At 41.2% G+C, this 21,316-nt stretch overlaps 1 protein-coding gene across 1 annotated transcript in view; it reads left to right on the forward strand.

Moving 5' to 3' along the window:
- The window catches only part of FER1L6 (fer-1 like family member 6), a 64,700-nt gene that overhangs the window by 41,398 nt on the left and 1,986 nt on the right, over positions 1–21,316 (forward strand). The window contains exons 25-40 of the mRNA XM_018914829.3: positions 860–1,043; positions 1,230–1,414; positions 1,973–2,095; positions 2,219–2,258; positions 3,249–3,364; positions 4,467–4,598; positions 5,514–5,639; positions 6,656–6,783; positions 8,031–8,201; positions 9,361–9,521; positions 12,409–12,551; positions 13,104–13,192; positions 15,105–15,203; positions 16,797–17,038; positions 17,360–17,523; positions 18,716–18,816. Of these exons, the coding sequence (XP_018770374.2) occupies positions 860–1,043; positions 1,230–1,414; positions 1,973–2,095; positions 2,219–2,258; positions 3,249–3,364; positions 4,467–4,598; positions 5,514–5,639; positions 6,656–6,783; positions 8,031–8,201; positions 9,361–9,521; positions 12,409–12,551; positions 13,104–13,192; positions 15,105–15,203; positions 16,797–17,038; positions 17,360–17,523; positions 18,716–18,816 (2,204 nt within the window). The remainder of the gene's footprint in view (positions 1–859; positions 1,044–1,229; positions 1,415–1,972; positions 2,096–2,218; positions 2,259–3,248; positions 3,365–4,466; positions 4,599–5,513; positions 5,640–6,655; positions 6,784–8,030; positions 8,202–9,360; positions 9,522–12,408; positions 12,552–13,103; positions 13,193–15,104; positions 15,204–16,796; positions 17,039–17,359; positions 17,524–18,715; positions 18,817–21,316) is intronic.

Consider the following 21,316-nt stretch of genomic DNA (forward strand, 5'->3'; position numbering starts at 1 on the left):
GAAGGGAAAGGAAGGGAAAGGAAGGGAAAGGAAGGGGAAGGAAGGGGAAGGAAGGGGAAGGAAAGTGGCGGAAGGAAGTGGCGGAGACGGAAGTGGCGGAAGGAAGGAAGGAAGTGGCGGAAGGGAAGGAAGGGCGGAAGGAAGGGGCGGGAAGGAAGTGGCGGAAAGGAAGGGCGGAAGGAAGGGGCGGAAGGAAGGGGGCGGAAGGAAGGAAGGAGAAGGAAGGAAGGAAGGAAGGAAGGTGGCGGAAGGAAGGAAGGAAGGAGGCGGAAGGAAGGAAGGAAGGAAGTGGAGGAAGGAAGGAAGGAAGGAAGGAAGGAAGGGCGGGAAGGAAGGAAGGTGGCAGGAAGTGGCGGAAGGAAGGAAGTGGCGGAAGGAAGGAGGAGGAAGTGGCGAAGGAAGGCGGAAGTGGCGGAAGGAAGGGGCGGAAGGAAGGAAGGGGCGGAAGGAAGGAAGGAGCGAAGGAAGGGCGGAAGGAAGGAGGCGGAAGGAAGGAAGGGGCGGAAGGAAGGAAGGGGCGGAAGGAAGGGGCGGAAGGAAGGGGCGGAAGGAAGGCGGAAGTGGCGGAAGGAAGGGCGAAGGAAGGGGCGGAAGGAAGGAAGGAAGTGGCGGAAGGAAGTGGCGGAAGGAAGGAAGTGGCGGAAGGAAGGAAGTGGCGGAAGGAAGTGGCGGAAGTGGCGGAAGGAAGTGGCGGAAGTGGCGGAAGTGGCGGAAGTGGCGGAAGTGGCGGAAGTGGCGGAAGGAAGGAAGGAAGGAAGGAAGGAAGGAAGGAGCCTTATTCCTGTGCATAAGAAATATTCTCTAGGTGTCCTATGTTCTCTAGCAATTCTCTCATGCTGCTGTCTGTCCCCTGCACTAGGAGCTGCCTGAAAATGAGCTCTTGCATCCACCACTAAGCATCTGTGTGGTCGACTGGAGAGCGTTTGGGAGGAGTACTCTTGTTGGAACACATACCATCAACTGTCTGAAGCAATTCCTATGTAAAACCCCATTAGGTCTTCAAGCTGCACCTAACAGAGTAGACACTGCAGAAACTGAGAAAGGTAAGTGCACAATTCTGACCCCACATAAAAGGACAAAGGACCTTCTTAGAGGTTTACACATAGAAGTGTGCTTTATTGTGTTGAGTGTAGGATCAAACCCTTAATCACATAATTATTTGATGATCCTCAGATGGAATGACAGTATTTCTGCAAAATCTTACCTAACTTGCAAAGTTTCAGTTTCAGCTTCCCCTGAATCATCCCAGCCTGCTGAGCTATCCCAGGAAGAACCATTTTCAGCTGATGAGATCTATGCTGAGGTGGAGCAGGGTAAATGGACAGTGGTAGAGCCAGACCCATCCCTCACAGCAGCTCCTGCCACGGAACCAGAGCACTCTGCCTCTGAGCCAGGGAAAGAGAAGAAGCAGAAGGTGGGTACAGCTGAAGCTACCAGCTAACTCCCTCCTGCAGTCGTGCAGACTTCAGCCCTTCCTTAGAAGTGGTAACCTGCTGATCCCAGGTTTAGAGATTTTGGGTATTGGTGTTGACACCCACACTACCCAGCTGGCCCTCAAAAGAACTAGTTAACAATGCAGGTTTGAGCTGAATTTCATTGCTTCCACTGATAGGTTCTTAAAATTCTTGCAGATTCAAGAGGGAGAAGACAATTTATATCTGGATGTTTGCTTCCCTTGAAACATCATAATTTATTATCTGTGTAGATTTGCCTGTTGTATGGGTTGCTCCTGTGGCAATGTCTCCAACATTTAAAGTCGTGGCATAATCAGCAGAAAATACAGAGATAGCTTTAATAATGCAATGATCACGATGAAGTGTCTTGGAATAAAAGACAGGGACAGGAATTCATATTGCATTTTATTTAACTCTTGGAGGCTGAAATTTTCTGTGTATACACCTGTTCATGCTTAATGCCATGAGTCAGGTGATTAGTTTTAATCAGTTCTGGTGCTTTTGCCATCATTTGGTAGGAGATTAAAAAATCCATCCGGCGGTCAACAAGGAGGAGAAAAAGAACCATTGCAGATGAATCAGCAGAAAATGTTATTGACTGGTGGTCAAAATACTATGCTTCTGTGCTCAAAATGCAAAAGGTGAGTCACCCAGCATGCCCAAGAGTCTCACAGATGAGCAATGTTGTAAAAGTAGATTTACTGCTGAATGATTCCTTTCCACCCATAATGAGGAATTTGTCCATTGTGTTTTTCTTTTGAAAGGCAAAAGGAATTTTTTCCAGTGAAGGAAAACCTGAAGACAGTAAGTAAATTATTTGCATTTTTCTAATATTTTGCACCAATATTGTCTCTAGTGTCGCTTCTCTACTATTTTGCTGGCAACAATTAATGTCTGGTAACAGAGCACTGTTGTTGTACTGGGCTCTTTCATCTATAACTGACCAGATGATGGTAGGTTAAAGCTTCACAGTCAGGGTTGGGTTAACATGTATTTCTTGTCATTCAAATAAATTGTAAATTCTCTTCTGATCATTTTTGTTGCAAATTTTCACCTGTGATGATAAGCATTATACATATAAGACATCTCTGACATTAAATATATATCTCTAAATATTTAGTGCTGTTAAACACACAGGAACTATTCAAAAAAATGAAAATAAAGTCAACTCAAAATTCAGACTTCAGCCAAAGAACTGAACCATCTCAATGTAACTTTTGAGGGCTCACCCTCATTTTGTTGGGAAATTCCCTCTCAGTGTTTGGAATCTGACTTTAGTCTGCTGTACCTCCTCCCATTTCTCACACTTCCAGGCTTTCACCAGGTGAAATACACCCCATTTTGTGATATCTTTAAGCAGAGAAGGACTTGGGTCATCCTGATATCTGAAGTAGCTGTCACCTTAACAACAGCTTTCAATTTTAAATAAACCTTGAATTTTATGTGAAAGCTGATGAAATCTGTTTATTTGCACGGGGAGGAGTCAGAGAGGGAGGAAAAGGGTGGTCTGGGAGGTGGCCATTGGGGAGGGGGCCATACAGGACACTGTCACACTTGGTCCAGCAAGCTCTTTATGAAGACTGGCAGCCACAGGGAGCATAAATTGCCACCTCCTGCCTGGGAGGACCAGTGGTAAAAGAGAGGATCCCTGTGTCTGGCAGTAGAGGAATAAATAGAGAAAGAGCAAGGGGGACTCTAAAAAATGTCTTTTGCATCCTTGTCTGAAGCATGTATGTACTTTTTTTTATGTACTTTGCTTACTAAAACATACACAATGTCATTACATTTCTGCAGATAAGCAGACTTCTGACCACATAGCATTGATCATAGAGGATGAGCCAGACAAAAAGAAGAAGGATAAGACATTGAAAAGGATACAGAAGGAAACTCCAAACCTAGCAACACTGCAGGTAAGAGAAAAGTAAAGCTGAGGTAAGGCTGTTGTTATTCACTGTTTTTACAAAGTTTGACATCACAGATGAGTTTGGCAAACCCTCCTTACACATATTTCAGACACTTTAAAATGAATAAAACACACTAAATTATGGTGATAATGCCCTTCAGCACATGGGACACAGAAGAGACCACGGTGTGACCCACTTGGTCTTAGATATAGAATTTATTGGTGTAGACAAACCCAGAGAAACTTCAATGAAATTCAGTTTTGTTGTTTGCATGTAAAATACTGTAGTTGGAAATTCGAAATTTCATGTTAGAAATATTGCAGCCTATGAAGAATGTCCTTAAAAAGAGGTGGAAAGCATTACTGTGATGGCTAGTGCACCCTCCCTGATGGGAAATAATCCTCAGCTCACATTAGATTTGGTTGGGTCATGATAGAAGAAATTCAAAGAAAACTATATGGGCTGTGCAAAATGCCTGGAGAGATGAGAGGTTTGAAAAGATTAGGACAGTTTGGATTAGATTGTGGCTGAATAAATGGGAATTTGAAAGTGCTGTTTCCATTTTTTAAGAGATTGCAGTAGTATAGGCCCTTCCAATAAATGCTTGATAAATTACTGGGGGGGAGTATTGAAAAAACATGTTCTTTGGAAAATTGTTCGGTCTTTTGAGCTATCCTAAAGCTTTGTCCCCACAGCACTTTATTATTTTCTGCTTTGCTCTCAAGTTTTGACACATTAACACAATAGGATGGGTCAGTTCAACAAAGGCACAATGCAGCAAGGAAACAGAAGAAAAGAGCAGCACATCCACAATTTTTCACTCCCACCAGCAGCTACAAATGTTCATTTTGGCCCCTCCAGATTCACTTCCACCCCCTGCATTAATGTGTTATTTCAGTAGTTGGGGAAAGCCTTTGGTTGAGGACAAAATTGGTCCTGTTTTAAACAGGGAATTAACTTTTTTTCTCAAGGACTTTTGCAAAACCTTGGTTTTTATTAAAGTCTGCATTTTGGGTCAAAATGAATTTCTATTCATTCTCTAATAAAAAAAGTTACTATAAATATATTCACTGCACCACAAAATGTTAGCATTCTTCTATTTTCAAAGATTTATGAAGGAGACTTGGAGAGTGAATTTAATAACTTTGAGGACTGGGTGAAAACTTTCCAGCTCTTAAGAGGAAAATCTAATGATGAAGTTCATGTTGATTCTGAAGACAGAATAATAGGAAAATTTAAGGTAAGCTTTAATGTTAATTAAATGGGTAATAATTTAGGTATTTTAGGTTTTAATACATATTTCAAGTATGCCAGGGATGAAAGAAATAAATATTTCTAGTCTGTTTTAAATAGATTTAGTTTTATTATATCTAGAGTCAAGTTTTTTCCTTTCCCATTATCTGAGAGAAAAAAGCATCATCCAGCACCAGTGTTCACTTCTGTTTTAAGATAAGGAATCACAAGGGGTTTGAAATTACAGAAGGGAAGAAGAGATATTATGTAGTCCAGATTTCACTGATGCAATTTGATTTCTACACTATGAGTTATAGAGCCTTACATGTAATTTTGTGTAATTTAAGTGTAGGCCCTCACAGCTACAGCCTCATCCAGGGCTCCATCAGGCAATCTGAAAAGTTCAAAGCCTGAGTAATGTTATTAGGATTTGTTTGATTAAACTCATTGATGTCTTAATTAGCTTGCAATGCAGATTTCTGTTGCTTTCAGGCAGTGTGAGCTACTCAGCAACATGAGTCAATATTGATTCAAATGAGCTGCAAAAATACAGCTGGATTCCTCTCACACTCTTATGAAACTTACTCAATGGAATTACTAATTTGTCAATAGATAATTAAGGTGACAATATTGTTTTTTAAATATTAGTGATAAGAAAACTGGATTTAGAACATCTACAGGTATTAGTTTAAAATAGTCATTAGGCACAGAGGTACTCCTTGTAAATATCTAGATATGATAGTACCATGTTGTGGAGAACAGACATTTTAAAAGGTGATGTTTATTGCAATGCAGTTTGGGTGCCCTGTGAGGGTTACCACAAAATAAGTTGCATGAGTGATGGGTTTTTTCCATTCAAAGGGTTGGGTTTTTATTGCACTTGATCTGGTTTCAAGGGAGATAAAAGTCAATGTATTTCCAGGGCTCCTTCTGCATATACCCAAGTCCTGAGGATGGCAGCCTGCTGGATGGAGGGCAGCCCCGCATCCTGCAAGGGATCCCCCCAAACCACCCTGTCAAAGTGCTCATCAGGGTTTATATCGTGGCAGTAAGTAGACAGATGCTCTTTTAACCTTGAAATAACTTGGATTTTAATTTTCAACTCAGTTTACTTTAAGTGTCTGTGTTTAAGCTTCTGAAGATCCTCATCCATGGGGTTTGGGCTTTTTCCTGGCCATATTTCAGACAGAGTTTCATACTGTAGAAATGTGTGTTCAGAGTAGATAATGTTATAAATATTCCTCACAATAAATCTGGAGATTTCTGCAAGACTGGAGAATCACTTCACTTGCTCAAACTAGAAGTTCTGGATACATAACTAACATAGTATAGATAACCTGTTCCAGCCACAATTTGCAAATGCAGCCAGTTTTATTGAGTAGAGTTGTTAAAAATGACATAAACAAAACCTCAGTAAGGGGGAAATGGTTCCGTATTTTTGAGGGCCTGTGAATAGCATGCTATGAAACTTCTACAAGTAAATAAATTTTGGGGTCAGTAAAGGTAGAAATACAGAGCACAAGATGAGAGAGAATGGTGTGAGAGGTAAAATGGGTAGAAGAAACTGGTGTTTCAGAGAAACAAGAGAGTTGCAGATAATCTAAGCCAGAAAGATGGCATGCAGAGAGATTGTGATAACAAAATACAAAGAGGTAGTTTTACTTCCTGAATGACTATAAGGACCTAGAGGTCTTTTCCAACCTTAACAATTCTGTGATTCTATAAAGAGTTGGTTTGCACTGTTCAAGGATCTGGAACAATATTTGTGGGTTAATCTTTCCTGAATCCCACCTGCACTTGTGTACCCAGCTTCTTCTAGCATTGCCTTTCTTGCTCAGCTTTTTCTATCTTAGTGATGGGACAACATTTCCAGCTTTGCAAACTCTCCAGATCATCTTTTCATAGTAGCCTACAAAGCCACAGGACAAATTTTATGTTACATGAGGCAGGCAAAGTCCCTGAACTTCCAAAACACCAGGACCAGGCAGGAAAACCACAGTCCTGTGTAGGGACCCTGCTGTATTTAAACAAACTCCTTGAGGACACAAATTTCCTTCTTAACAGGCATTCAACCTCAGCCCAGCTGATCCAGATGGGAAGTCAGATCCCTACATTGTGCTGAGGCTGGGCAACACAGAAATTAAAGACAGGGAGAACTACATCCCCAAGCAGCTAAACCCGATATTTGGAAGGTCAGTGATGACTTATTTTTGTATTCAGTGTAATTTGTGCTTTATCTCTTGCTACCACTGTTGATGTTGCTATGTGTTTGCTATATGCTGATTTCTGCCTGTTTGGATGTTTTGTAATTCTGATGGTTAAAACGTTGGTTATTGGTGTCACACTGTACGATGATAAAATATTTCATTTGAATACCCATCAAAACATACCAAGTAATGCAATCTGTGAGAGGTTTTGCAAAATGATGTGTGAGAGGAAATGAGGCAACAAATGATAATTGTCTGTGAAAATTAATACAATCATTAAGGCAAAATAAATATCAGAACAGTAAAGTGTGATTATACAATCTTTGTTGCTGTTTCAGGTTGAATAGAGTGCTAAATAAATCTCATAATTCTAGAACATCTGAGTTTTTTGAACTCAGACAGTCAGGGACAAGCTGTCAGTAAAGATCCAGTTTGTATTATCAATGCTTTATAGTTATTCATAATTTTAATGCTAATAGCTGTGATTTTTTTTTTCCAGTAAATTTCCCTATTTTCAGAAGGTCGAAAACAATTTAAATTGGGGTGGAAGAACATTAAGACAGAAAAACTACTATTTTGGACTGAAAGAACCCTAGAACAGAGGGAAAAGTAGGAAACTCATCCTTCAGGAGACTTTTTATGTGCTTTGGAGAAATCTGGAGCCAGTGTTGTGATCAGGATGCTCTGTCTTTCACTAATTTGTCAAATCCCTTTTACAATCACCTTTCTGTTTTCAACTTCCCATCACATCTCAACAATACTGATTTCTGAAAAATGCACCTAGGGAAAAGGGAGTTCTTATCTTTGCTTTTTGAAATTTGTTTGAAACTTTTGCCTGATCATTTTGTTGGGTGCCCCCAAATTTCTATATTCAATATTTAACCTGCAGCTTTTTAAGAAAACAGAAAATACTTAGATGTCCCTTTTGGGGGTTTTGAAAAATGTGTGAGAACCCTTACATGCAGCTGTATTAGCATTACTGGATTCAGGATTGTATGAAAAATTCTTAGGACTGTTCACAGGGTGATAGGGAAACAGGGGAAAGAAGACAATTTCACACGGTATGTTTCCAGCATGTTCATGTATTTAATTGAAGCAAAAAGCACTACCAAAAAAGCCCACTGTGTATTAGAAGAGACACCACTCACACACTGTTTGCATAACATTAATTCGCCCGGCCTTTGAGGTTTCAAAAGTGATTTGACTTCATGTTGGTCACTATTTTCCTGTAGATCATTTGAAATCCAGGCTACGTTCCCCAAGGATTCCTTGCTCACAGTCTTGATCTATGACCATGACTTCATTGGGACAGATGATCTTATTGGAGAGACTAAAATTGATTTGGAAAATCGTTTCTACAGCAGACATCGAGCCACCTGTGGGTTACAGAGTCAATATGAAATGTAAGTACTTCTATTTGAAATGTAAGTACTTCTTCAGTCAGCAGCAGAGCTCACAGTCAGTGACTTGACTTAAAGGAGAAATTACAGATGTGTTCCAGATAATATGCTTTCTCCAGCACAGAAGTGTCACAGAGGGTATTTTAATTAAAACTCACCAAAGACCTTAGTGGTGGCTTTGGGTAGCTGCCAGTCTCAGTGGGGAATGGATATTTTTAAATTAACAGCACTGTTGGTTCAAGAAGTATTTTAGATAGTAAACAGCTGATGCTTACACCATACCTGCTTGATAAACTGCCTTTGGACAGGCATAAAGGGCAAATGGAAAAAATCTCTGAGAAATTATGCCAGGGCTCTACTTTGCTCTCTGCTATTCAGCTGCAGCTGGAGTGATTGCAGCAGGGCTGGTGGGACTGGGGGGCACTGGGGGAGCAGGAGCAGAGGCTGCTGACATGACCTCTGTGATGGGGTGAGCCATGGGGCAGTGAGCCGGAGCTCCTGGTCCCTGCCAGACAGCTGCACTCTCAAAGACATTGCACATAAAAATAATTAATGCAGAGAAAGTCAACCTAAAATAACTCAGCTGCCCTGGGGTGGGGCACTGACCTGGGAGATGTGTGTTTGGGGCTCTTCTATGATTGTTTTTCTACAAACCAAGGGTGAACAATGTCAAAAAGCAATCAGGAACACAGACCAAACCCCAAGCTTTCCTTGCCAGCTCAGTCTCTAGTGTGAGATATTTCTTCACGTGCTTATTACGTCTCAGATAACCTGAGCTTGTCCTTTGCATCTGGGAGCTGCAGAATAATTCTCTTTGAATGGAGGCAGCACATGTAATCTCAAATCTTTTTGGTACAACAGGGAACAAGCTCTGTTCCTTTTCCTCATGGGAAGCCTGCCCATGCTATTACTTCATCTAAGGTGTAGGCAAGGCTGCCTCAGCTACTCCTGTGTTTTAAGAGAAAGGAGTAGTTGATCTCCAAGGACCTGAGCAGAAAGAGACAGTGTTTCAAGAGCAGTTCTAGGCAAAGGAAAAGTTTGACTGAGCTGGTATCAGGGACACTGACCCCAAAGTGAATCTCTGCATTGAAATTCCTGATCTGTCAGTGCACTATTCTGAGGGAAAACCTCACCAATTTTTCACTCTGTTCCCTCCTTGCAGAGAAGGGTACAATGCATGGCGAGATGCAACCAAGCCAAGTGAGATCCTCACTAAGCTGTGCAAGGACTACAGAATAAGTGGACCCTTCATGAGGCCGGGGGAGATACAAGTAGGAACAAAAATCTTCAAGGGACAGACAGTCTTCACAGAAGATGAGAATGGTAACAAACTAGCTCAGCATCCTCCCTTTGCCTTGTGGCAGTACCAGGAGCCTGCCAAGAGGAGCCCTGTTGTGCTATGAACTGCCAAGATGGATTACTGGAGCCTGTGCCTGCTCTTACACACTCATGTAACTCTGGCAATGAAGGCTGTGTCTGTATTAGCTTTTGCTGTAGCTTAATTGCAAAGAATCTGTAGAGTGAAACAGTTGCTGCTGATGACTTGACATCCTCGTGGGGGCTGTTGGGGAATACCTTGGACTAGCTCCTACCTGATCCCAAGGATGGGATGTCCAGGATTGGTTGGAGTGTGGGGGACCCTCTTGGAACATGTCTTCTGGCTTAGTTTTGGTCTGTGCATGCTCTGAAATCCTTTCCCACAGAATATCAAAGCATGGAAAGTCAGGAGGTCTTTCAAAGAATGTATTCTCTGTCTAAATTAAAACACTGGAATAGACAGACCCAAGAAGTGAGAAGCAGAGGGAAGGGAAATGCTGTTTTGAAGGGAGTTACTCAAGGTCAGACAAATTTCTGACCATAGTTATATTCCAGGCCACTTACCAGCCAGTCCTACCTTACCTACTTGTCTTTCCTCTCTCTTGTTTTCTTCCTCCTCTTGGTTACTGCCACTCTGATTCCCCTTCTGACACAGCACTCTGTAAATCCAGGTATCTGTGGGGTCCATGGATCCAGATGGCAGGATGTAACTTACTGACAGAGCTCCCAGGTTAAAAACAGGTCAAAGCAATTGGGACCTCCAGTGTCCCAATCACATTGGGGTGGAGTGGGACAGAGTCACCAGTGAAAGGTGCCCCTCCTCATGGCAGGGGGGATGAACAAAATTGTCTTTGAACATTCCTTCAAACCCAAACCATTCTATGACTCGGTTCTGCACTTAGAATAAGGAAAAAAAAAAAAAAAAAAAAGATGTGAGGATGGAGCCTTTCAAAGGGAGTGAAATGTGCTGGTCTCAGAGACAGTATTGGACACTGTGGCAGCGTAAGAAAACCTCCAGTCCCTCATCAGTGTTGGTTTGTCTTTGACACAATTCTTCTTAGCAACTACAAAATACAGCTCACACCTTGAGTGGAAGGCTGCTGAGGAAGCACTGGTGAAGGGAGAAGAGTTGATCCATTTTTGGTTTTTTGGCCTGAAAGAGATTTTTTTACTCCAGTATTGCTGTTTGTTTTCCTCACTAGCAGATGACTGAGTGTGACTACCAGCAACAGGATGTCTCAATCAAAATTCTGTTTCACTAAAATGAGCTTCAGACAAACCAATGTCAGATAAGATGATGTAAATCAGAAGCAAGGAAATATAGAACCAGATGGCAAAGACCAAAAGACTTATGTACACAAGTTTTTCAGTGTTGTACAGAAATAGTTATCGCATGCAGTCTTTACATAATTTCTATCCAGATTGCTGTTCTGACAAGTACGTCTGGACCCTTATTTCCTGATGGATTTCTGTGGTGGCCATCCTTTGCATCTGTAAAACTAACAAAGGCCACAGATTTGAGCTCTAGAGGCATACTGAAAAGGGAAAGCAGTCCCATTTCCATTGTAGAGATGGAGAAAATTATAATTATCCATTGATCTTTAACTTGCAAGGGAAAGAAAAATTTTACTTTGCTCTAGGAACAAAGAAGTTGGATATGATAGGATAGGATAAGAATAATCTGGTTGGAACAGACCTACAACAATCATCTAGTCCAACTGCCTGTCCAATACTCCCTGGTAGTCTAGGATTGCCTCTATCCAGTGGGAAGAAATATGCATCCTTAGAGATTAAAAAAAAAAAATCTTTAGAAAGGTTTCTTTGAGAAGAAACCAAGATATTGACCAAGATATTGTAGGATAATCTGGATAATCTATGTCATTGTTACTGAGGCTGCCTGACTGAATAGCAGCTAGAGACATTCCTTTTAGCTGGCTAAAATTAGATGTTGGTGCACAAGAGGGAACCAAGATTCAGAACCACAAGATCATCCTTCCTCAATCTCTGAGCCATTAAGGAGGTTTAATACCTACTGTTTAAATTCCAAATGAGTCTTTTGCCAACGATCAGTGATTCAGATATAGCAATACGTGTAGGAGAAGTGATAACAATTTGTTGACACAAATAAATCTTAACCTTCTTCTCACTTAGGGACTTCTAATCTACAAGATATCACTTGTCAAAAGTCTGGGCTCCTTTTGTGTGGAGCCCACGCAAAAAGGGAGGAAAGAGAGGCTCAAGAGCTCAAAGGGCTTTCTCTGCTTTGTACCATCCATGCTTTCAGTATTAGCACTGGTCCCTCCTTGAGATGCCATTCTCTGGGATTCTCTGGGATTCTCTGGGATTCTCTGGTTATCCCTTCTAAGGGGCCAAGGTGAGAGGGTCAGGAGGTGAAATGTTCTTGCCAATGGACTTCAACTCTCTTCTTCTGAGGTGTGATTTCATTCTCTAATGTCTTTGCTGTTGCCATTACAAAGTAAAAGGAGGCATAGCTAACTTCTAGTGACTATTTACATCAGCTCTGTCAAATCCAAGTCTCCTTGTCTTTCATAGGCTTTAAAAATTTGTCATTTTCTGCCAAAAGAATAACTAACATGATTCTTCCATCTTCCTGTTAAAAACTGATGCTGTAGCAGTTAAATGATTTGCTGTATTTTACAGGAAAACTTCTGCCTGAGTGCTAATCTTTTAATTAACCCAATGGGTCCCCTTATTTATGCAAATTAGAAATATTTCAAGGCCCTTCTTTATTTAGCTGGAATTCATAAAACCTTCCTCTTAACTCAAGCAAATTTTTAATGAGTACCTCTAATACCTAATGAAACATATTACCAAGGGTTTCAATATTATAATTCAGCTGTCATTGTTCTTTTTGTTTTACTCTTTCCTATAGAGGAGCCAGTTGAATCATACGAACATCTCTCCTTAAAGGTTTTACGTGCCTGGGAAGAAATCCCTGGAGCTGGCTACAAACTGGTCCCAGAGCACATTGAGACTCGGCCCCTCTACCATAAGGACAAGCCAGGCATGGAACAGGTAGAGCAGCTCAGAGGTGGTGGTGACGGTAGACCCAGGAGCAGTTTTCATTCCCTCCAGTTATTGTGGTTTCTATTTGTAACTGCAAACCAATGGAGCCAGCACTCCAATGCTGCACCAAATGTGAGACTTTGTACAGTGTTAACCTGGAAACTGTCTCCCATGTGTGTACTCAGCCACTTACCCAAATCCACAGTAATCACACTAGGTGGAACTGCAAATTTTCATTCTTTTAAATGCTTTAGTTTATTAAGCTAACAAAATCTCTGCTTGTATCTAAACCTTGGTTCTCTTTTTCTGTTTATACTATTTTTGCATGGATTTCACCTTGAAGCTGACAGTGTTTGAGCTCTATTTCAACTTCACCAAATACGTGAAAGATTGAAAGAACATATCTACAAAATAGATGTTGTATAAATCACAATTACAGGATATTGATCTGGTTGGTGCTTGTAGAGGAAGAGGTGATTTTGGATGTCAGAACTACATTGAAAGCCTTTTAAACCCTCTGTGAAATAGGGTTACAGGGATGTTTGTCTCTTTGTTTTCAAGGGTCGTGTACAGATGTGGGTTGACATGTTTCCTAACGATATGCCTCTGCCAGGACCCCCCGTGGACATTTCACCAAGAAAACCCAAAGGGTAATACTCCGTGCTTTCCTCCCACCACAGTGGCAATAACTCTTCAAAGACTGAGTCTTTCTTAAGTGTCTGGAAAACAGAAAATAAGCTACTAAAACAAACCTCTCCAGTCCTGAGGAAAGTTTTCCTAAGTTCACATGTCTTCAAATCAAAGAGGAGCATCTAGTTTCGTTTCCTCCATTAAACAACTCAAAGAACTTTTGGTGATTTTTCAGCAAGAGCTATCACACACCTCTTGCAAAGATATCCTTTTTTATCCTTTATCCCTTTATCTTTTATAATAAAGAGATTGCAGGTGGCTAGAGGCAAGTAATTCTGATGCTATCATCTGCTTGTTGAGCTGCAGGAATTAATTCTGGTTTCACTAGCTTTTTCACTGAGATAACTTCCTTGACCCTGGTTGAGCTCTTTAGTCTGCTGCGATAGCATTACATGTATTGGATTTCCAGCAATTTGTCCAAGGATAAGATCAAGAAACACATAAAGCAGCAACAAATAGAAGAAATCTGTTTGGAATAGCCTTCTCCCATTTCCTTATGCTTCTTTACATGCACTACTGCACATGGTTGTTCAAGCTAATTGAATATTGTAAAGAAAACACTGAAATGAGAAACAGAATTCTCAGCCCATCCTGTATTTTAGCAAGGCCTTTCCAGAGAATTTCATGTCTGAAGAATCATCAGGTACTATTCCTATATTATTTGATTTGACAAACAAACAAACAAACAATTTATGTAGCAATTACTTCTTTCCAACCAGAACTTTCTATAAAACTCCTTAACAACAAGCATTTTCCAATCCAAAAACATTCAAAACTAATCCAGCCCACAAAACCAAATTGTTGCTCCCATTTTTGTAGTATACTGTAGTAGGGGAAAATACTGTTGAACATTAATTTTAATTACCAGGAAAAAACCCAGTACATGGAGACACAAGTTACACATCTTGCTAACAAATGTCTTCGCTGCAGCAAAACAGGCTCCAGCCTCTATAAAACTTCAATGACTTTGTGAAAACATTTCTTATTGATGATCTTTGATTGAACAAGACTCAGGTGGGGCATTGCAGATTCAAATTTCTTTGGCTATTGCAGAGGCTTGGTTTTCATGGAGCTCCTTAAGAGAGTACCTGGTAACTTCTGAAGCAAATTGTTCCACACCCTGAGATTGAGGCTATTTCCAAGACAAAACATGTCATATCAGGGAAACTGTATCTTGGTGTTATCAAACATAGTTAGTTGGTCTTTTTTATGTATTTTGCAGTTCGTACAATGACTTAAGAAACACCTAAATTTTCAGTATTAAATTTTAATGTCACCTGCAATATCTGTGTATCACCTCAAGTTTTGAGAGCTTTGGATGGCCACCATAAAAGTTTGCATATAGAGAGTGGAAAGGATGGAGAAATTTTAATTTCTTTTACTGTTGTTTCTAAAGATGATTGTACCTGCTTAAAAGCAAGTATCTCCAAGCAGTCCTCTTCCCTTTCAATGCCCTAGATTGCACTAAATGCAATGTTTTTAGGCATTTCTTCTCAAAAGCACCTCTCAGGGAGCTCTATTCTTTATTAACAAGCTGATCATTGTCTTGGAGACAGCTCTGATGAAGTTTATCAGATCAACTTTGCCTTGTTCCACTGCAGTATTTTTGTGAAAAAAATTGAAAATGAACAGACATAAAAAGCAAGGAATTTTCCATCCCTCCAAAGCTGGCAGTGACCCTGTTGTTGTCCATTATAGTCCATGAGCTGAGGGGAACCAACTCCCCACTCTATCACCAGACTCTTGTAAACAGAAGAGGCCTGAGACTGATGCACAAACACAATATTTCTCACTTTATAAAAAACATGATTTGATAGAGTTTGGCATTAGTGCCTGACCTGAGCTTTACACAAAATCCTTTTTCTTTTTCAGATATGAGCTGAGGGTAATAATCTGGAATACAGAGGATGTTATTCTAGAAGATGAAAACATATTTACGGGGCAAAAATCAAGTGATATCTATGTAAAAGGGTAAGTTCCTCACACTTCAAAATAACATGCAATATTTCATTCAAAAATCAGAGGAAAAAATTACGTTGTGAGAATATTTGATGAGCTGTTCAGTGACCTTCTCACTTTGCACTAAATGCCTGCCAAAATTACTCACCCATATGGGATACTGCTCCCTTTTTGTCCTGTTTTATTTCCTCTGAAAATCAAGTAACTGAAATGACACTAAGAGTTAGTTCCTACTCAGGCAGAGATGGCACACAACAAGCACCAAGCTCACAGTTTAGTACAGAGATCAAATACTTACAGAACTTGAACTGAAAGAGCTTACACGGATGCAGAGAGTTTTGACATAATCAGAGAAAAGAGCATAATAGCTGCATTAGAAATAAAAATGGAGGTGTTTGCCAAGCTATTTCTTTTGGAAATATTTTGTAACCTCACGTGGGGAGTGTGTGTGGGTGAATGACCATGGTCCTGCTGAGGAGAACATCACATGGGCACTTTCTGCTCTTCATCTCCTTCCTTTCCCAAGATTGTAGCAGGTTATTTCCTAATTCCTTGCCAGCTTTGGAATACTGCTTTGCACTTTCTCTTTCTGAGCAGGATTTGAATGCAGGTACCAGGGAGAGGAGGAAATTATAGGCATAAGTGGTAGTACAAAGTGCTGAAAATCTCAGGTTCCAGACTGGTTCCACACTGCTTACTGTGTGATGAGAACATCACTATCAGTGCCAGAGTGGTCTGACAGAGAAGCCAGGAGTGGGACACTTTTTGCTCCGGTGCCTTAATGATGAAGACACAGATCTCATTATGTTCAAACAGTGCATGTGGCACTGCATCTGCCACCGGGCATGGATTTGCACTTGGGGCAGTGCCATGTTTCAGGTCATTACCATTTTTCACAATTCCTTTTTGAAATATTGGGGTTGCAGGGGAAAAGCTGCTCTTTGGATACAGCACAAAAACGCCAATCTTTATTCAAGGTGTGATAAATCATCTACAGAACTAAAACACACCCAGCTGGGTCATTACCTCTCTTCAGATGAGAAAATTATGTTTAAGAAAGCATTGTTCTTTGTACCACAGCACATCTGATATTGTGCACTGTAGCAGAAACCAAGAGGAGAGCACAAAAAAACCAAGAGAGACTTCTCCAGCCACATAAACACCATGTTTATTACTGCAAATAGGAATTGCAAAAAATTTAGGCTCTAACACCGAGCACTGATCACAGTCTTGAGACAGTGACACAGAATTTATTAGTGTGGCAAAACATCAATACAGGGTAATTAGTGCTGGATAAATGACTGATGCTGTCACCACTGCCTGTCCTAAAGAAGAGAGGTGTCCTGGCCAATAGCAAACTGGTACTGGCTAAGTGGTACTTTGAAGTCTGAAATAAAATCCACGGTCTCATTCTCAGCTTCTGATCACCACTGGCCATTACAGCAGCCTGTGTCCCAAGATCCCCCAAGCCAGGGCTGTTGTTGCCTGTCACCATGCCAAACACTGTGCTGTCTCTTACTGGTTAGGGAGGCCTGAAACCAAATAACAATTCCATTTCACGATCCCCTGGTGACAGCAATGCTTTTCACTGTGTGCTTGCTGTAGGTGGATAAAGGGCCTGGAAGAGGACAAACAGGAGACAGATGTACATTACAATTCCTTGACAGGAGAGGGCAACTTCAACTGGCGCTTTGTGTTCCCCTTCCACTACCTCCCAGCAGAGAAACAAATGGTGGTTACTAAAAGAGAAAACATATTTTCCTTAGAAAAAACAGAACGCAAAATACCTGCTGAGCTGGTGCTTCAGGTGTGGGATTTTGAAAGACTCTCTTCAGATGATTTCTTGGGTAAGTATGCACTGGATCTGCCTGAACTCCGTCTGAGGTCTCACCAGACCTGTGTTTTGCAGAGGAATGCACAGAGTGGTGTCTGAGCCCCAGCTTTTGCTTTTCTCCTTCTGAAGCACCACACTGCAAACTTACACATTTCTTGTAAAGCCAATAATTAGGAATCAGATGAGAATGCCAGGGCAATACAAATGAATGACTGACAGTACAGAGAGATCCTCAGCTGCTAAATTCCTCCATGGATCTCATCTGGAAGCTGCTATTTGAATGTCTTTGTGTCTGGCTGGTCCCTGAGTGTTGTCAAATTATTTCTTGCTCCAGGCACTCTTGAGTTGGACCTGAATGGGTTCCCTCGGGCAGCAAAGACAGCCAAGAGCTGTGACTTAGGCACAGTTGTGGCAGCAAGTGAAGAAAACAAGATCTCCATATTTCAGCAGAAGCGCATCAGAGGCTGGTGGCCTTTCATCAAGGCTGGGGAGCTCACGGTAAGCAACTCGCTACAGATGAACAACAGTCTCTGGGACTAATATGCTAATTTTGGATTTGGAACAACCACCACCAGCAAATGCTGTTCCAAATGCTTTAGTGGCTCTCCAGATATTTGGTTCAGAAGAACCCAGGTAACTGAGTACTAAAGTGTTTTTCAGCCGCATTCAGTTCCCTGGGGGGACATAGACCAAGAGCTACTCATTTCCAGTAGTATAACCTGCTATAAATTCACCTGCTTTGGTCCTTTTTTGGGGGTTTCTTCCCCTGTCTCTAGACTTTCATTGATTCTCCAAGGGTGTTCCTAAAGCTCACCATTCCTTCACATTTTTGTCTATTCCAGCAAAAAAAAAATTTTAAAAGTGCCATCTTCAAGTTCATTGCCTTATCCAGCTTGAAGCTGTGTACTTTCCATGGATTTAGTGAATGAACTCCTCTTCCAAATTCCAGATTTATTTCCCTATTCTCAACCCTAGTACAACTGATTCCCTTTCTCCCAGCCCACTTTGATCTCTCCCTTGCTTCCACATTTATGACTTTTATTGGCATCCTTCTTTTAGCCCTGTTCTGTGCTGAGTCAGAGCCAGTGGGCATAGATCAACAATTCAAATCAATACCATCCACAAAGGTATAGGGTAGGAAAATTGCAAATATATGTAAAGTCATTTGTCTGGTTTTCATCCATCACAGATTCTATAAAGCTGATTTGATTTATCCACTCTGAATTGTAACTGGACTCTTTAAATCCCATATTCCTTTTGTGAGCTGAGATCCCACAGGTCAATGGCTCCAGCACTTGTGACTGGCTGAATTTCCCCCTGCTGATGGATTATATCTGGTTCATATCAGCAGCACAGCTTCTAGCTCGGACATTCAGCTCTGCCAGGATGTGTGATAGATAGAAAACGTATTTTTTCAGATAAATTACAAGATAATTTAAGAAGCAGAAAATGTATTTGTAGGTCTGGAAGAAAATATCTGACCTCTCTTTCCTACAGTCCTTGAGCATAAGCAATTTGTGCCTGGGTTTTCCTTTGTGCTTTCTCTTCGGCTGCAATGATTATCTTACTTTCCTTTATCAATTTCCTTTGCCCTCAACTGGTTCCATAATTTCTCCACAAGACAAATCCTGACATGAAGTAGTGCTAATAACCCAGGACTGGATGCTTACATATTCTCTCTCTGATCCAGGGCAAGGTGGAAGCTGAGTTTCATTTGGTCACCGCAGAAGAAGCTGAGAAGAACCCAGTAGGCAAAGCTCGAAAGGAGCCTGAGCCCTTGGAAAAACCCAAGTGAGTAGGAGCTCATTAAACTCAATAAACTCATTAAACATGCTGGGGCAGAGGCATTCAGCAGGAGATGGGGAAGGGCAACCACCTGACCTCCTTGCAGGACACCTTCTCTCTGGTCTCCTGGATTTTCTTCTCTTTCCTGCTGCAACCTTCAGCAAGAATTTTGCTGAAGAAATTGTGCAGCTTGTGCATGGCCTGATGGCTGGCACTGCTGCTGGCAGCACCTCCAGGTTTGCTGAAATGTCTTACTCTGGAAGCCCAAATAAATTGCATTGCTGAGCATTTGTCCTCAGCTGGAATTCACACGAGCTCGTTCCATAGCTGACCTGGCACATCATAACATCTTAAATCATCAGAGCTTACACATACAGTCAACACCTCCATTTGGTTACCTATAAAGATCAGTTAAATTATATCTATTATAGTAATAATAGAATCATTGAGGTTGGAAATGATATTTAAAATTATTGAGTCCAACCATTAATCCAGCTCTTCCAAGTCCATTGCTAACTCATGCTGCTAAGCATGACATCCACACATCTTTTAAATACCTCCAGGAATGGTGACTCTACCACTTCTCTGGGAAGCCTGTTCCAGTGCTTGACAGCACTGTTGGTCAGTAAAGTTTTCACCAATACACAATCTAAACCCTCCTTGAAGCAACTTGAGGTTATTTCCTCTCATCCTGTCATTTGTTACTTGGAAGAAGAGACCAATTCCCACCTGGCTTCAGCCTCCTATCAGGTGGTGAGCAATAAGAGCAATTGCAATAAAGAGCAGTAAGGTCTCCTCTGAAGCCTTCTTTTCTCCAGGATGAACAACTCGAGTTCCCTCAGCTGCTTCTCACAAGACTTGTGCTCAGACCTTTCACCAGCATCATTGCCCTTCTTTAGACACACAAAGGATGTGACTTCCACCTCTAATTTTATTGTTCTTTATACTCAAAGAATGCTTATTTTCCATCATAAGACTTTTTAATAAGGACATTGTAAGTGTTTTAGCAAAGGTAAATGATCTAGAAGGAGCAATTTATCTTTCAGTATTTGTCACATTTAAAAAGTATCAGCTGAGTTTTTTGCACTCGGGAAAAAAGTACTTCTTAATCTATTTTGGCTCAAGTGCTTTGTTCTACTAAAACACTTGAGCAGTTTTTTTATGAGGTGGATAAAAAAAAAGAGTGTGAGAAATTGATGTTATATTTCCTGCTACCAAAGCTTCTAAAATTCAATTGCTAGTCATAATGGTAATGATTATACATTCTGTCTAATTTTGTTGGTTTGAGATACATCTCAGGATAAACATGAGAAAGGAGGAAGCAGCATAAAGGAATTATCAGAACAGAGGTATCAGAGCATTGTTTAAAATTAGCCTTGGAAAGACTTTAATCCATCACTGCACCCAACCCCTTAACCCAAAGGCAGGATGAGCTTTGCCTGACAGGAGTCTGCATGAAAGATTCCCAGTAATGAAAACTAAAGCACCTCTTAGAGGAGAGAGGAATGGGATGGATAGCTCTGAAATACATGTGGTGGAAAGCAATCAGCCTAGGGAGTTTTAAGAGGGAGTGTCAAGTGGAATAGAAGGATTGCATGTCCAGAGGGGTGTCAACAGGATGCACAAGGCATTGTCTTATTTTCCTCCCATTTTTTGAGACCCAGCCCATGCACCCATGGCTGCCTTGGGCCCCCTGTGTTTTCAGCTCAAGGGCATTTTATCTGCAAACGTGCTGCTGGGCCAAAAAGTTGTCACCAGCCTGGTGGCCTCTTCTCTGCTGCACAGTCTAGAGGTGTTTTGACCCAGAAGCCACAAAACCAGAGTCTTCCTCCAGATCTTGCACTGAGTCATCAGAGGTTTTTGTGGTGGGAATACACAGCCAACATATGGCTCAACATAATGCTATCTCATTATGGGATGTATGCCTCAATTACATCAAAAGTAAGGTGGGGATAGTGTCATTTGACACTTCCCATCTCAGAAGCAAAACATTCAGGCTCCTTTTGTAGCTGCTCATGGTACAGGTGGAGGACTCATCCCGTATCCTTAGCACACATATCCTAAGATATGAGCTGGGGAAAGAGATGACTTTACCTCCTGAAGGTCCTTCCTCTCCCCATGCAGACAGCCCATAAAGGACCAGACTGAGCACCCAGGCTTTACAGTTAGGCAGAATAAATCCTTAGGTTTATTAAAGCAATATCAGCACGTGAATAATAAAAATTATTTTAGCTAGACACTCACTCACTGGAAAGAAAATAAACTAACAGTTGAAGACAGAGCATGCCTCATTTCATTAAAGTTCAAAGATATTAAAGTTTACCAACTCAGTGCCCCCAGATCATGCAATATGTGCTTCATATATGCAGAGTAGTCACAATCAGCTGGGAGATAAAAAATAATTGATTCTACCCTTCAAATGAGTTCTCTTCAGGAAGGAGTGGATCTCAAAGACCTCTTTTCTCAGGACCTCCAGGTCTCTCTGCCAGTACTGTAGATTCATTCT

The sequence above is a fragment of the Serinus canaria genome, chromosome 2 (genome assembly GCF_022539315.1).
Source record: "Serinus canaria isolate serCan28SL12 chromosome 2, serCan2020, whole genome shotgun sequence".
Classification (NCBI taxonomy): domain Eukaryota; kingdom Metazoa; phylum Chordata; class Aves; order Passeriformes; family Fringillidae; genus Serinus; species Serinus canaria.